Source organism: Sander lucioperca, chromosome 7, assembly GCF_008315115.2.
Source record: "Sander lucioperca isolate FBNREF2018 chromosome 7, SLUC_FBN_1.2, whole genome shotgun sequence".
Taxonomy (NCBI): domain Eukaryota; kingdom Metazoa; phylum Chordata; class Actinopteri; order Perciformes; family Percidae; genus Sander; species Sander lucioperca.
In genome coordinates this window covers 7,033,119-7,051,190 of record NC_050179.1, presented here as the reverse complement: position 1 = coordinate 7,051,190, position 18,072 = coordinate 7,033,119, and the positions used below count along the sequence as shown (strand labels likewise).

The 18,072-nt window shown below is 40.3% G+C and overlaps 1 protein-coding gene across 2 annotated transcripts in view; it reads left to right on the top strand.

Annotated features, from left to right (window-relative positions):
* The first annotated feature begins 84 nt into the window (after positions 1–84).
* Positions 85–18,072, top strand: part of tmem117 (transmembrane protein 117) — a 55,001-nt gene continuing 37,013 nt past the window's right edge. Inside the window, exons 1-2 of one of the 2 annotated variants that reach the window (XM_031283095.2) lie at positions 85–431; positions 2,209–2,513. In XM_031283095.2, the coding sequence (XP_031138955.1) occupies positions 2,234–2,513 (280 nt within the window). In that variant the 5' untranslated portion in view covers positions 85–431; positions 2,209–2,233. Of the gene's footprint in view, positions 432–1,405; positions 1,689–2,208; positions 2,514–18,072 lie in introns of those variants that run through there. The other variant, XM_031283096.2, reaches the window with a different exon arrangement.

The following is an 18,072-nucleotide window of genomic DNA, read 5'->3' as shown; positions in this document are numbered from 1 at the left end:
AATTTACAGACAATTTGTATTCATCACGTTTTATTTTGAAAGATGTGAGCGGAAGTTGTAAGTTTAGTACTGGCTCTTACTTGACAGTGGTGAATGTGTTGGCTACATTGCGTTGCACGGATGCTATGCGTGCTGTGTGTGGACCCAGCTATCTCTATCGACTCTAGCAGCGGTGTCCCATCAACAGCTTAAAAACTGCACCGTCCGGCGGGAACCGGCTGAGCTAGCCCACCCGGCGCATGGACGGTCCAGCACAATGGCAGAGGATTTGGGGGTGCCTCTGTATATCAACAACAGGTCGCATGGATAATCCCTCCCCAACCCTTCCGTATCATCTCGTGTTTTGGGATGATCAGAGCGCCGCTGTCGGCTTGATGTGGCAGGAGAGCCGTGCTGTGGCAGTGGACTAAGAGGAAAACGGCGTGGAGCAGGTGCGTTCATGATGGTGATATTGCACATGCACATATACCGAGGTACAGGCAGGTAACGTTAGGGCTTGCCCGAATTTCGGCCGTGCCAGATGTCGCTGGCTGCATCGACATTAAAGTTGTGTAATCATATAATTCTAGTCAAGCTTGTGTTATCTCGGAGATACGTAGGGTCGGCGATGTGACATTTGGCGTCATCACTGTTGTGACTCTTTCTACGGTTTATGGTTGTGACATTAGATAGGATGTGTGTGAACTTGCTCTTAACACATTAGTCCATTCAGGAATTGACAGATCTGGCACGAATAGTCTGTGTTTCTTGGAGCACTTAGAGACTGTTTAATATTGGGTCAGTCCAAGTGTAATATTTATGCTTTAGACTAGAGGACAGCCAGGCAGTTTAGAGGATTTAGGTTACCATGAGCAGGATGATGATGATGATGATGATGATGATGATGATGATGATATCACAAATCTTGCTAATTCAACAGTAGTCTTCATTGCAATTCCATCATTTACAGCCCACTGCCGTATGTCATTATATACTGTATATCCCAGGTTGATGAGTCCTTTCTGTGTAGGGTGTTTGCATGTTCTCCTCCTGTTTCCATGTATGTCCTTTGGGTGTGTCCCTCTCCATGCATGTTAGGGACTGTCCTGCCAGAAGGGACTGGCCTCAAACTAGGAGCATGCCCCCTGTCTCAACCAGTCCTCTTAATGTTTAGAATGGGATACAGACAAAAAACTAAATAAACATTTTACCAGGATGATTAAGTGATTCCACCTCTATTAGTGGAATCACTATCTTAGCACCACCCAAGGTGGAACATACAAGACAAACTTGATGTCAGTGAAATGTAATAGCCACATGGGTGTTTCACTTTGGCAGCTCTATTTCTGAAGTGGTTACATCATCCCAAATTCCCACTGTGGGGTATTTTAGGAAATCGTGTCAAAGCAGGGATCTGGTTTGGGAACTTCAGTCCAGCAAAGTCAGACCAGTCACAGGGGGCTACAGCGAGGGAGTTCAGAGTGGAGTTCATGGGTAAATGAATGTAGATGGCTTTAAAAATAGAGAGGGGTGGACTGTCGGGAAGTTACTCAAGCGCTGCCGCTGCTTGGCAGGTGTTCCCGAGCAAAGCATCAGCGTAATGCTGGCACAATTTTTGAAGGGGAGCACAGAGCAGACAGGCTGAGAGGATAAGCCTTTCAAAAGCCAGTGCTTTACAGCTAAGTGCTTCAAGATTCTACCTTATCCAGGTATGACACTTACACCTCAACCTGTTTTAGTGACTGATGAAGAATGTAGTCTCTAAAGCTTAAACCTCTTGTTTTATTCAGCTTCTTGTTAAATTGTGAGCTCAGTTAACACATTCACTTTTCAACCTGTTTTCATGCTACTGATTCTTTGCTGTCTTGGCATCAACAGTTAGACAGATCAAGACCTCTATGTCGTGTTTGTGTGATAATCTTAGAGTTGATAGGAAAGCCTGTCTTTGGGCTAAAAAATCTCCATGTTGGTGCATTATTGGCACTGGTGCTGATCGGAGTTGTCCGAATGTAGCATAATCCCAATCTGTACCAAACCTCAGTTATATTCCTACCACTAATCTTAGTCTGAGAGATGTTTTCATTCTAATCTGCCCTTCTGATTTGAGTGTAATATAATCTGACTGAAAGAAGCACTCTCTCTCTCTCTCTCTCTCTCTCTCTCTCTCTCTCTCTCTCTCTCTCTCTCTCTCTCTCTCTCTCTCTCTCTCTCTCTCTCTCTGACTCCCAGGTGTGGCTGGGGGGCTGGCAGCAGGATGGAAATAGGTGCCTGTTTTCGTTACTATTTCCAGCACCCATGGTCGCGTCTCCTCGTGGCCTACCTTGTCACCTTCTTTAACTTCCTCATCTTCGCAGAGGACCCCATCTCTCACAGTCAGACAGAGGCCCATATGATTGTGGTGGGTAACTGCTTCTCCTTCCTGTTCAACAAGTACCCAGGCCTAGGATGGAACATCCTGAAAGTAATATGCTGGATACTGGCCATTATCACTGGAATGTTAGCCGGGAAGTTTATATTCCACCGCCAGCTCTTTGGTAAGTCATGCGCACAATAATGCAGTGGAATGTGCAGAGTAATGGCTCTATTTTGGGAGGGAACCTTCGTTTTTTGTTGTGGCTGTTCATCAGTGAAAAGCACCATACACTCATACTCCACTTTTTGCAAATAGTTATTCTCATGTCTTTACAATCAGCTCTCATCTTTGTATCTATGCTCCTGCACCCATCCTTTCACGTGAAACTCTTTTCTGCCTTTCTTCTCACCTATCATCCGATCTGGGTCAAACTGTATTTGCAAATTGTTTCTGCTTTTATTACACTCTGGTTCAAAACCTCCAAAACCTATAATTAATTAAAATATTTAATTCAAAAAGAAAAGAAAAAAATGGGAACCGGTTTGTTATTTTTGCTTAAAAATGACCTAAAAAGACATCTCTAGGTTTAAGAAGATTAGTGAGGCTACTGCAAGGTCTAAACAATTATAGGAAACATGTACATAAGAGATTTATGTGACCTGTTGCTGTTGAATAGATGTATTATACATATCAATGCATTACACATATTTGTATGGGAAAAGCGTTTGAAACGTCTTGGCGTATAGTATAATTCTTACTTTGTTTTATGGACTATTCTTCCTGCTTGTATCTGATCAGTGGTTCTCTACCTTTTTGGCTTGTAACCCATTATCAAGATGCATGACCTACTCAAACCCACTCTCCCCTTGTAGGCTGCATATGCAGAGTGAACAAAAAACAAACTTAACAACACGTTTTTTCAATCTATTGTTTATTTTAGAGAGGAGGCGTAGACATGAGAAATGATTTTGTGTCTAACAATAAAATAAATGAAATGATAGGCAATAATGAATATGTAGTGTAAAATATACTTTATTTGATATCACAACCACACAATAGATATTTTCCATGGCAGACATTTTGACCTGTCACAGCAGGACAGGCATTGGTGTAAATAACAACATCAAAAGACAACTCCACCATTTAGCATTGCACTTCTGTAACATTGTCAGACTAAGGATAGAGAGTTTATTAAAAAGGGACCAAAATCAGTGCAGCAGAACCAGAGACATCATCTTCCATAACTCGTGTTTTCACAATCTTCTACCCGTGAAAGTGCCCTGGAACGGCAGTCAAACCCATAACGTACTACTCGTGAACTCGTACCAGATTGTTGTACTCCCAGTTACAGTTTTGACGTCACACACACATAAACAACAATGGCGACCCCCTGTTGATGCTGTACAGACGCCGGTGATTAACAGTGAGAAATAGAAATAAATATACATAAATAGGCAATGTAAAGTAATTCCGCACATTGTAATCAAAACAATACACATACAATTGTGTACTACTACAGGTTATGTTTATTAAATGAAGCCCAAAATATGTCGCCGACTAGAAATCGCTATTATCAGCTAGCGCTAGCTAACGTCAACATTTGGTAGCCGCAAGCCATAGATATGACGTTGCCTGGAACGCTACCAAGTCGTGAGTCGTGGCTTGAAGTCTTAACTAACGGTCTAACAATTGTGTCTGGAACGCAGCATAAGTGTCCTGGTAAGCTATGCCAGTGAGCAAGCATGCATACTAGCAGGACTCTGATACACTTAAATGGAATGCAGCCATCATCAATTGTTTTGTTTTTTTTAAAATGTGGGTTTTACAGCTGTCACAAGGCCTCTGCAAACATATTTTAAAGTAGTGCTGGGTGACACGGACAAAGTCTTTTATCCCGATATATAGGGCTGGGTATCGTCTAGGGCTGAACGATTAATCGCATTTGCAATAATATCGTGATACATTAAAACATGATTTCCTAATCGCAAAGGCTGCGATTTGGTCACGTGACCCGCGAGAGCAAAGCAGTCTGCAGACTCTGCACTCCGCAGAGAAAGCATCAACTTGGCACACAAACGCTACGCCGTACCTTGACATGTTGTACAATGGCCTCAGGCTCGACAGAAGCGTTAGTCCCAAATAGGAACAGTATGTCACTTGTGTGGGACTATTTTGGTTTAAAAAAGAAGATGATGCGCAGCTTCAGGTATTGTGCAAAACCTGTCTTGCTAACGTTGCTACCTCACGGGGTAACACTACGAACCTGTATCAGCACTTAAAAAAACAACAACACAAAGCCATCTACGACAGTTGCATGGCTAAAATGCCAAACACCAGTTTGTCAAGTAAGCAAAATACCACCCGACAGGGATCACTCACCGAAAGGTTTGAAAGCATAACGTTAACTCCATATGAACGTACTTTAAAACGGAACAAGGAAATTACTCAAGTAGTAACGGAGTTTATCGCCAAAAACATGATGCCCCTTTTATGAAACCATACGAGGATTTCTGCCACGGAGTCAGAGAGTGATGGCCGGAATCTGGAGATGTTTTTAAGATGAAAAAAGGCGGATTTGGTGATAGATTTGATGCTAGTATGAAGTACACTGAACGGAGCTTGATCGGAGTGAGAGTTGCTAATGGTGAGAAATTCCTTACTGTGTGATCAGGATCACTATGGCTGGTAGTGCCATACTGCACTTTAGTCTGCGTTGTGTGTTGCTGTTACTGACTAGAGATAATTACGATTAATATTTAGATATTAATGTTCAGACATTGATTACATTTAACTTTGAGTTACCTAAATATTTTCAAAGAGGTACAGGCAAATATTTCTCTTATTTTCTGCATTTTTGTTTTGTTACTGACTGGATATCAGTAATATCTATCTATCTATCTATCTACCTTACTACTACTACTACTACTAAGTGTGGTGAAGCCACGTATTTGTTTTTATATTTCTGCAATCTGCACTTTAGTTTGTGTGATTTGTTTCTGACTTTCATATGAATGTTTACACCAGGCTTGGTCAGTGCTCAATATACTACTGTGATTGAAGTAGTTAAATAAAATATGTCATTCATATAAATTCATGCATCACCTAATTTCATCATCACATACAGGCCTGGCCTCCAGGAAAGAACAGTTTGTTTAATCTATCTAATCTTGTGTTGTTCATACTATACAATGATTTGTTGCTTGTCTTTGTTGAATAATGCAGAAGACAAAGAGCTTAAAAAATAATCGCATATTGAATCGCAATCGCAATATTTTTGAAAAAAATCACAATTAGACTATTTTCCAAAATCGTTCAGCCCTAGTATCGTCAATGATTTTCCGAATTTATTCGATTTCGATTCACAAGGTCCCAAATCAGTTTTATTCCCGATTAAATTTTATTTTAGAGTCAGTATCAATTAGGTTAGGAACATTTCAGTTACAATACCAATTTAGCTTGGATAATGTACTTTTTATTCAACGTGAACACAATAAAGTGCAGCTCTACAGACTCTATAGTCAGTAGTATTGAGTGACATTTCATTCAGATATCTTGAGGTGACAATGGCCATGTCAGTTTTTCCCTCACCAAAATGTAGCCTAACTTTGGTCATTTCATATCTCGATAACGATACATATCACAATATAACATGTTTTCTGGGAATTCAATAAATAAATAGTCCATATGAAATAACCACATGGTAAAGCCTATTTCTTTTCATTTTATTATTATTCTATCGCGATAGAAACACTATAGAAAATTATATACGACAGACATTTTTATATAGTTTTTTGCCCAGTCCTATTTTAAAGTCAGTCCTCATGTGGCTCACTTCCTCCAACTCTCATACCTTGATGCATTTCCTCTTCTTTTTCACCCTCTTGCCATCTTTCTCACCTCTTCTCTTACAATCCCAACCTTTTCTCTCATCTCAAAGCTTGACTTTTTCTATTTCACTCTCCTCTCATAAGGCTGTGACTCCTATCTCATCAGCCTCTCATTTGTTTAAACTGTGCAGCCCTTCGCAGTGATTCCTATTCAACTCACACATTTAATTTCTCAGTCACTTTACAACTCACTTAGGCCTGGATATTATGGCCACCCTGGCTTATCTTTTTGGGATGAACCATTAATGACTATAATTGGAGGGCCCAGAGGGAGTGAGAGAGGGTGGGGGGTAGTACTCTGTCTACTTTCGTGATCATCTTTTCTGAGTATAAATAGAAAGCCAAGAGTGCATGATGACATGATACTTCCTGCAAATACAGAACCCTCTCTAAGAGGGGAAATGGAAAATGGCTTTGATGACTGTGGATCTGATAATACCAGCTTTTCTGTCTTCTTAAGTTGCAATCTTTTCATTGAATGTAGTGTTTCCTTACTTATAAATTATCTAAGTTCCTTTGAGTTAGGACCCCACATGGGGTTACTTCATGCTGTATATATACAGGGTGCTTGGGGATTTCTAAGACTGAGATAGATAAGTTAATTTGGTATACTATTAATAAAAACTAGGGCAAAGAATACAATATATCATTTTTTCATTATACACAATTTGGAGCTTTCCCATACAAAATAATGTCACATTGAAATTCTCACAACCTACATTGCTAGCGTCATAAGAATTTGGGTTCCCTAAAAATGGGGACACCAGCCAGACAAGGTTGAGAAACACTAATATATGATATAATATCTTAGGGTTGGTTTACCCAACTTAAAAAAGAAAATCTCACTTACCTACAATGTTATCTATCCATGCAGATAGTTTTGGTTTGGAACTAACTACGCGTTCTTGCTGAGAGTTAGATGAGAAGATTGATACCACTCTCTCTGTTAAATATAAAGCTAGAATCAGGATATGGTTAGCTTAGCTTAGCATAAAGACTGGAAGCAGGGGGGAAAAAGCCTCGCTACTGCCCTCCACCTAGCAGCACCTCTTAAACTTTGCAGTGGGTTTCACCTAGATATATGACATTTGGTAGACATATGTACTGTATATGTATGTATGTATGTATCATGATTCATGTCCATACTTACATAAAAGCCTCTTGGAGCCATACCCTAAACAGGAAGTCAGCCATTTTGAATTGAAGATGCATTTTTAGGATGTTTTTGACCTTTTGCAGCCTACTTTAACGTACTCCTACAGATTTAACACGATTGACTTTAAAATTGGTCAGTACAATCTAAAGACCTTTGCAAAGCTAAATTGCGATTTTAATGTAACGCCACGAAACAGGAAGTGGTTTGTGTCTGCACACGAGGGCCCGTTCATCGCTGCTTGCAGCTTTAATAACACATTGTATCTTGTTTTTTTTATCTGTACCTAAACATAAATGTAAACATGACAAAGTTTGATGTTAGGTGCAGTGACTTTGTCGAGTTACCGCTGGTTACCTGGCAACCCTTTAGTGATGTCAGAAGGACTAACCAAAGTCTCTGCTACTCTAGATAATCCACTGAGCATGTTGTGAACAATTTTCATAGGGGCTATTTCTTCAACAGAAAGTAATTCAGATGAAAAGTTTTCATAGTGAGCTATGTGGATGATCCAAAGTAACTGAACACTGTTTCTGGAAAGACAAATTAATGTGCAGAAAACTCCATTCATTCAAAACCCACCAAAAAATAAAACCACAGCTAGCTGCATGACACATTACCAGTAGAGCTTTGTGAGGAATGTTTTTTTGTAATTTAGGTGAACTGACCCTTTAAATCTTTTTTTTTTTATCTGTATTTGTGTGCATAATTTAAATGTCATGTAGCAAGAACAGAACACTTTTTTTTCAGTCAATACTGTGCAAGCTGGAGAACCTTAATGTATTGCTCCACCAGCATTTTCTCATTTGCTTGACTTATAATGGTAATGGTGCTTCATCACATGTTCTCAGTGAGGTTTTACACTAAGGCTCAGTGTATCTGGATCAAGGTCTATACACTTATATTGGCTTGAGGGTACAGAGGACAGAAGAGTGCAGCTCATCCTGCGGCCAGGTACAGCTAATGCGCTTCAACAAGCCTCCAAACAGATGGTTTGTGTTTCTGTGTGTAGGTGTTTGGAAGTGTGAGAGAGTGGTGATGTTTTGTGTGTGCATGTGTGAATTTGTGTGATTGTATACATGTGAGTGAACAGGTGTGTGTGTGTGTGTGTGTGTGTGTGTGTGTGTGTGTGTGTGTGTGTGTGTGTGTGTGTGTGTGTGTGTGTGTGTGTGTGTGTGTGTGTGTGTTTATAGGACAGATGAATTGAATCTCTGGTAGAGAGGGAAAGAGATTATTGAGAGTTGGAGAGGCGAGATGTGTCCTGCACAACATTTCAGTAAAGCAGTTATGTAATCACAACCCAGGTGAGACATAAGAGCTGTGCTATAGCACCAGGCTCACTGCAAAGTATATTATTTATTATAGATCTTTCACACAGGCCCACATGGCCCACCTTCTGTACATCATGATGTCTCTACTTAAGCCCTACAGGTCTCTGTCCACTATCTCTTCTGCACTCTGATATATAGGCATGCAGTGGGAACACTTCTGAATAGAAACACGGTCCATGCAAAGGTTTCAGTACTGGAAAAAGCACTTTGGAATCATAATCTGTGACTGTTGAAAATGTTTGCTGCTGTCACTTTTTTAAGATGTTTTTTTTGTTTTTTTCTGATGCCATTTTACAAATATGATACTTCACATTACTGGAGTCATATTCACGCTCATTCTTTTCGCAGCTCTGCTAACATTCAAATCAATTTGTCCCAACCCTGGAAACAGACATTGTTTTTGAAAGCTGACACATCGCCTGCATCATATATCATTTATTATGGCCTAGAAAACATTCAGCAGTGAATACACCACCTCCTCCCTCTAGTGATTTAGTGTTTTCTTTTTTCCCCGTATTTGGCACAATATATTATTTACCCCCTCAGAAACCCATACAAATCCAGTTGTCGCATAACAGTTTCTTTGCAATCCTTATATTCAGTAATGTTTTTCAGTCATGTTGCTATTTAGAGTAGGCAGAGGTGCAAATTATTGTTCAACAAAGAATAGCTTGTGACAGATTATGTGGTTCAAGATTACAATTGAGGTAAGGAACAACCTTTACTGTTTCATTCAGCCACTCAAGGCTATGTTTGCTCTCTAATGGAGTTAGCGGGAGCCAAGACTTCTGGTCATTCAGAGGAAGACTGGCTGTCATTACGCATTTGTATTCAATCTTAGGTCACAGGGTTTGTGAGCTGTCTATTTCGGTTTGAGAGTGGTTTGTTTGCGTTTAGACATAGAGTCACCTTTTTACATTTTAAAACCGATACTCCTTTGGGCCGAACGTGGTCAAGGGCTTTTCTGTAATTTGCAGCGATATTTCACTTAAAATGGATTTTTAAGAAAAATGTAATTCACTCTGTTATAGTCTTACTCTACTCTTGTTTTAGTGGAAGTGCAGTGTAAACACTATTAGAAGTTACGTGGGAATCCCCTAAAAATGCCCTTTTTGTTTTACGCAGATGGCATACAAATGTAAAAGTTATTTGGCTTCTCATAAAATAAAGAATAGTAGACCCATTAGGCTTAAATCAACAGTCTAAGAGTCTAAAAGTGAGGCTGTAAGACAAGTCAATACTTCACTAGTAAAAACACAAGCGCTCTCACACACACACAGACAAACACACGCACACACACACACATGCACACGCATGCATGCACGCACGCACACACACACACACAAAGATCAGACAGACTCAAAGAATAAAAAAATAGAGGTGGATTATGAGACAAATTTTGAAAAAGTAATTGATTTAAGTTGGCAGATGTCAATCTGTTCCATAGTCTAGGGGAAGTGACAGAAAAGGATGCTTAAACCTTGACTGACAACATCCATGAGAACAACTAAATAAGAGCGCTACAGGTGAAATGATGTGGATTAGAGGTCGACCGATTAATCGGCCGATTTTTGGCAATTTTTTACATAATCGGCATCGGCCAATATCAAGCCGATTAATAAGCAGGCGCATCTGCGGGCAGCCCATGGATGTATTGGGGCAGCCTAGTGTTAAAAACATGAATAGGCGATGTCGGTACACGATCCTGTCGGTACACGATCCGTTCTGCCTGCACGATCCGTTCTGCACATGCGCAAGATAATACTGTTTTACGTATCCATACGACCTGCACGATCTGTTCCACGCTAGCCTATGGCTAGCCTCCACCGGGAAGCTAACGTTAGTTTAGCTAACAGCTAATTCGGCTAACCGCTAGCTGACAGCTAGATTCAGTCTAAAATAACGTTAACTCAAACGTAATGGGAAAAGCAGGCTACAGCTAAATTAAGACTTCACAGTAATAACAATAAAGACAAGTATTGAGTGATTGTATTTTAAATGAGCACAAGTAAAGTAGAACTGACGTAACAGCTGTTATATATGTTAGGTGTTTGTTATATATGTCAACATTTATTTTCAAGTTTTATTTTGAGGGTCTTTTAAAGTTATTACATGCTGTCTCAGCTAGCAGTTAGCCGAATTAGCTGTTAGCTAAACTAACGTTGCGCGGTTGTACGAGGATTTACGACACTGCACGATCTGTTCCACGCTTCCGGTCGACAGCCAAGCTAACGTTAGTTTAGCTAACAGCTAATTCGGCTAACTGCTAGCTGAGACAGCATGTAATAACTTTAAAAGACCCTCAAAATAAAACTTGAAAATAAACGTTGACATATATAACAAACACCTAACATATATAACAGCTGTTACGTCAGTTCTACTTTACTTGTGCTCATTTAAAATACAATCACTCAATACTTGTCTTTATTGTTATTACTGTGAAGTCTTAATTTAGCTGTAGCCTGCTTTTCCCATTACGTTTGAGTTAACGTTATTTTAGACTGAATCTAGCTGTCAGCTAGCGGTTAGCCGAATTAGCTGTTAGCTAAACTAACGTTAGCTTCCCGGTGGAGGCTAGCCATAGGCTAGCGTGGAACAGATCGTGCAGGTCGTATGGATACGTAAAACAGTATTATCTTGCGCATGTGCAGAACGGATCGTGCAGGCATAACGGATCGTGTACCGACAGGCGACATTTTTTACAGCGCGCTGTCAGTACACCTGCCCAGACCAGCTGCCTCCAGCCCCTCCCCTCGTGAATTCTTGCGCAGTGTGTCTCGCGCAGCCACTTCAGGTTCAGACGCTGCCGTTAGCAATAGCATGTTGCTGGTGTTCTTGCCTTAACTGTACTAATAAAACCGTACAAAACACCGCGGCCACACCGCTGTGGAAGCTCCCCGAATATCAGTTATCAGAGTCTGGTTGTTACCCCTGTCCGTGGCAGTCTCATCCACTCCTATAACGGAGTTAACTGGAGCTAACCGCTAACGGAGCTAATCGTTGCTAACAGAGCATTCAGTTCTCCGTTCCTGTAGGCTATCCATTAACTGCATCTATGGACTCGAGCACGAATAAAACCCTTTATTTTATTAAATTGGCTGGACGAGTTTTAAATTACAACTAGAGTTGTTTGAATGACAGAAATGTGCTCAGAAAGATCCTAATGAGAACAACAGGACATGTAACAGTAGGGTCCCCAAAACACAGAGAAAACAACAATGATCTAACAAACAAGGTGAACAAGAACTGACTTTAGATAGCCCTAGTCTTATGTGATTCAACAGGAGTTAGGAGGAAATAGTGTTGAGATTAATAATAACATGTCACTTTCTGTGAAGCAGATTTGTATTCTCAGAAGTTTAATAAATGCTGCTAAGTGCACTAAACTTTATTTTTTCATTGAAAGGTTTATTTGACCATGTTTATTTTCTTCTTACCTGTTTCGTTTATTTTATATATTTTTCATACATTATTTATACAATATAGGCTGCACTATGTTTTTACATTATACATTTTTAAATGAAGTATAGGCTACAAGTGTAGATTGGTGAAGTGTTCAATAAATGTTTTTGTTGAGAAATTCAGGGTTCAAAATTAGCACCATTTACCAGCCAAATGCTGGTAAAATATGCAATTGGCTGGTAGATTTGCTTCACTCACCAGCCAAAAAACAATGGTAATCCTTTGAGTGGCTGGTAAAATTTGAACATCACTAGCCATTTGGCTGGTGGATGGAAAAAGTTAATTTTGAACCCTGGAGAAATTCTGTGTATATTAGTGTTACATTTTATCTTTCAAATAGAGGTTTAAAAACAAGCACATATCGGCCAAATATCGGCCAAAATAAATCGGCAGCATTAATCGGCCATCGGCTGACCCTGATTTCTAAGATCGGCATCGGCATCGGCCAGAGAAAACCCATATCGGTCGACCTCTAATGTGGATACAGAAGATATGAAGTCAATTGACATTCAAGACATTCAAAGCTATATCTAACCTACTTATTCGTGTTCTTGCAGAGAGTTAGATAAGAAGATCGATACCACCATATGTTGAAAGTGGTATTGATCTTTTCATCTAACTCTCGGCAGGAAAATTAATATGCGTGTCTCCCAATATGTCAAACTATTCCTTTAAAAACAAACACTGGATTGTTGGAATTATGAAGCATGAAATCTTTGTCATCTTGTGATTAAGGAAAAAGGTCTTTTACAACTGAATTGATCAATCAGGTTGTCAAAATTAAACAGATGTAGTAAACTATTTATAAAAACTGCCTCATACATAACTAGTTTGTCTTTCTGCATGATGCGGCACCATATCACCACAGCACTAAGGCTCCATGGGCCTACCCTCGCAGTAAATGACTATCTTACTGCCCATCTCCATAACTGGAAAAGTGAAACTGCTTCTTATTTCTTTGTCTCAGCCCTTAGATTAGCATAATATATTCACCTATCTCTCTCTAAGGCCTTGCCACTTCTTAAAGGTAAATTAAAAGGTAATTTTGAGTCATGTGGAGCGCCGTCCTAACCGGATTAGACCCTCCTTTGCATCTTATTACATACTCTTACATTCAATCAAACGCTGACTGCTCGTGTGTGTGTGTGTGTGTGTGTGTGTGTGTGTGTGTGTGTGTGTGTGTGTGTGTGTGTGTGTGTGTGTGTGTGTGTGTGAGAATTTGTGATATGTCATTGGTTGCTCTGTTGTTGGGGTGTCTCTCCTCCCCTTTCCCTGATCTTGATGAGTGTAGCCTGCAGGATGCCATCTGGGTTCTGTCATATGTTGTTACTGTACCATGCAAAGGCTGAGATGGTCTCTGTGCAGCAGTGTGTGGCTGCGGGTCATTTCTGTGTGTGTGGAGTGTGGAGGAGTGTGTGTGTGTGTGTGTGTGTGTGTGTGTGTGTGTGTGCGCGTGTGCGTGCGCGTGCGTCACTGCAGGGTATATGTGTGTGTTGCTGATGAGAGTGAATTTATGTTTCTGCGTCTATTCATACTAGTGACGACACAATTTGTCATTATTCATTATCAGGGAATTATTCAACAAGGATTATGATAATACTTAAATCGTTTAAGCCATTTATCAAGCAAAAATGACAAAAATGTGCTATTACAGCTTCTCTGTTTCTGTTTTATATAATTGCAAATTGAATATGTTCTGGTTTAGGAGGCAAAAACCTCAGGGTTTAGGAAACTGTGAGCTACGTTTTAAGCTATTTTCTGACATTTTATAGACTAAAGTTTCAAAAGAGGGCAAAAGCAAAAACCACCTCTCTGTTATGTCATTACATCACTTATAAATGTTGAAGATTTGTAATCTACCTTTAAAAAATGTAAACTGACTGATAAATATGTACTATATCAGTATACATCATAACAAGGGTTAAAAGACTAACATTTTAATCCATATTTTAACAATTTCACACAAACATTATTTAAACGTTTCCAGTACATACTACAAGTTTGCTGAGGGCTGAAACTGTAATTATTTTAATTATTAATTATTCTGTTAATAATCTTTTTTGATCAATCATTTAGTATATAAAATATCCATCAAATGCCCATCACAATTTGCCAGAAGCCCCTTGTGATGTCTTTAAATTGCTAGTTAAGACCAACCAAAGTCCAAAAGATATTCAGTTTACGAAAATATAAACTGGGAAACGCTGCAAATCCTCACATTTGAGAATCTGTAACCAGAGATTTTTTGGCATTTTTCCTTTTATCTCTTCAAATGTTTAATTATCAGTAGTTGCAGATTTTTCTGTCGATTGATTTGTGATCCTTCAATTGGCAAATTGTTGCTGTACTAAATTGAGGTATATTTTGATTCTGTATACAGTATTTGAATACTTTTGACTGTTCTCGAATCTGTACAGTGTATCGCCAAGAAATCCAAAAATTGCAATGTGGGCTGATCTATATGGCTGATCTTCAGTTATCGGCATAATTATCAGCCTCGTGACTATTCAGCCTTTAGCAACCTTGTGGTGCCCTGTAGAGCTGCATGTTTTACACTCTCCTTCAGTAGCAGGCCAGTCTCAGTTCGAGGCTCCGAGGCTGTCCCCTTCCTCTGTAAATAATGCATGATTGCTCTGATGTCAGATCACTGCTGTTCCCCTGCAGCCTAAATTTATACTTCTGTCTTACTTTGTGAAGCTGCTGTCTCTTGGTTGATGTCTTTGATGCATTTCAGTGTCTGGGAATCCAACAACAGCATACCATAGGTCTATTTTCAGTGAAAAAGCTCTGTTAGACCAACTGTACCTGCTCAGCACCAAACAGTAGACACAACGTTAGCAACTAGCTTGTGTACATACTGGAGCATTTAGCAGCTAAAAACACATTTTTCCCAAGGATTTGGTCGAGACCAAAAGAGATCTTAGGTAACAGTGAATATTGGACTTAAATTCACAAGATGTCGTGAGTCAGGACTCCAAATGAATGCTATTGTTGCTCCTTGTCGGCTAGTGAGTATGTAGGCAAATGTTTGCTAACACGTTCACTATATCAACTTTAAAAGATGAAAATAGTGTGGCCGAGTTAGCTCAGCTGGTAGAGCAGGTGCACATATATAGAGGTGTATGCCTCAACGCAGAAGGTCCAGGGTTCGAGTCCGACCTGGATGATTTTCCTGCATGTCTTCCCCCTCTCTCTCCCCTTTCATATCTAGCTGTCCTTTCCATTAAAGGCTGTAATGCCCAAAAAAATCTTTTAAAAAAAAGATGAAAATGTGTCAGGATTGTGTTTACAGCATGTTGCACTGCCCTCAAGGGGCCACAATATTAACTAATGTTGAAGTGCAGTTTGGTTCTTATCTTGTGTAGTTTAACTCAGATCATTACTAAGAGATACAGATACAGTATAAAACACAAAGGTGTTTGCACAGCAGACAGGGAGACAGAGCAATAATGACGAGAGTTACCAAACAAAGGAAACCAGCCAAAAGGAAATTGCTTATTTACCTGAAATGTATGACTCCTTTGGTCCGGAGCCAAGCTATGAATAACACAATGAACTGATATAACAGGCCTCTTACAGGAACAGGTATAGTGGTACAGTGGCCCAGTAGCCAGCACTCTGTGTCTCGGCTCTACTTGCTGCAGTCTCCCTGTGGAGGGAGTTCTGTTGTCACTTCCCAGCACTGATTTATTATCCAGACACTTAGTTACAGAGGAGGTCAGCTCTGGGGACGCTGGTGGCCTGTAGTCATGGCTATTCCCACACCACCCTGTGATGCTGCGTCCCAGCAAATGTGTGATAAATGTGGATGCTAGTGTATACATGCTAAGTTCCAGGCGTTACTGATGCTCTCTACCTGCGCTGGGTTTGTGTTTGATGGAGATGTTCATTAGGATCCCTAAAGGAGGGCAGGGGTGTTGTTGTGATGCTTCAAATCAAAACAGGATACAGTAGAGCTGCATACTGAAACCTAAAATACATGAAAGTACACATTATACAGTAAAAAAAAAAAGAGTGGAGCTGCCCTTGACTTGAATACAAAAAGCATTGATTGAGATGGAAAGACTGTGCTATCAATAGTCCAAGAATCAATATGGATATCACTTACTGTTTGACCAAACATGAGCCATGTTTTGGTTTTTCAAGGCCTGGTGTTGACTTCTTTCATTGTTAATTTTGATCACATTTTCCATGTGCGGTTTCCACTCCAATGCACTACAGTCAAAATGTTTGAACAGGAGGCGTTGGTGGGTGTTTTTGCAGATTTGTTTTGATAGGACTTTGACAGGAGTTAATCCCACCTCCACTGCAAATAAATAATAGGGCGATATATTCATTCACCTGTGCTTTCCTGTTATCATACAGGTGCAGGTTATCTAAGTCGGACCTAAACTGCACATACTGTATACAGATGGGTGACAAATTGAAGGGATTGAAATTAGGTGTTTGGTCTTTTTGCCCTGTATGGAAGCATCTGCATTTGTTAATGTTATGGCACCCATTTATTCAGGTTTTCCCTTACATTTGTTACCTGTCTGTAATGTGATTGAGCAAATCAGTATATCTATCAATACTTTTTGGAACACAAATTATACTGTAGAGCTGAACTTATTAGTGGATTAATCCATCAACAGTCGGTTGTCAGTTATCCGATTCGACTCACATACTTCACCCAGAATTTCAGCTTTTACCCTCTGGTAGAAGATTCAGGGTTCCTAAATGCAGGCTAAACCAATATAAACACTCATTTGTGCCTATGTCCATTAAGTTCATCAACACCAACATGTAGGCTGGCTGGGTTGTGCACTGTCATCGTGCAATAAGTAGGTTATTGGGGTTATGCAATATGTTAGTGGTGCAATACATGGGCTGTTGGATTGTTCAATATGTCATTATGTACTGCATAGGTTATGTGGAAATGTGTCATTTGTGCAATATGTTGGCTATTTGAGTTGTACATTGTCATTTTGTGCAATACGTAGGCTATTTTGGTTGTGCATTATGTCAGTGCACTGTGTCATTTTGTGCAATACGTACAAGGTCATTCAATTAGAAATTGCCAATGAAAGGAGGAGTTACTGTGCTTACTAAATTTAGCACAAAAAGTAGGGAAATTTGTGTTTGGTAGATTATTTCTCTGTGGTAACAATGCTTTTTGGTAATACATCTTATACCGTTGGAAAGCCTGTTTAGTTCCCTTTCAAATAGTGCCCCATTTGTAAGGAACATGCATTTGTGGGATGAACAGCAGCGCTTAGTATGTGGGTTGCGCCCATGAAAAATTTACCAAATCTTCTCTGCCAATGCCAAACAGCTTATTCTGCCATTGACTTGTTCGGTGTTTGGTGGATTGGATGATTCTGCCTACGGCAGTTGGATCGTAGGGTCAAAGTGTGGAGCAGATGCGGAGAACGCTATGCTGATTGCTGCACCGATAGAGTAACACATTTTGGTGGAGGCAGTGTGATGGTGTGGGGCGGCATCTCCCTCACTGGAAAAACAAGGCTTGTCATCATTGGAGGCAATCTCAATGCAGAGAGATATAGAGATGTGATTCTGCAACCAGTGGCAATCCCATATCTCCACAGTCTGGGACCGAACTCTATCCTCCAAGATGACAACACTCGCCCCCACAGGGCGGGGTTTATCAGAGACTACCTCCAGAATGTGGGAGTGGAGAGGATGGAATGGCCTGCCAGCAGTCCTGACCTCAACCCCATTGAACACTTGTGGGATCAGCTTGGGCGTGCTGTTCGTGCCAGAGTGACCAACACAACCACGTTGGCTGACTTGCGACAATGCTGGTTAAAGAATGGGATGCCATCCCACAGCAGTGTGTGACCAGCATGAGGAGGAGGTGCCAGGCTGTTGTGGCTGTGTATGGTTCTTCCACACACTACTGAGACT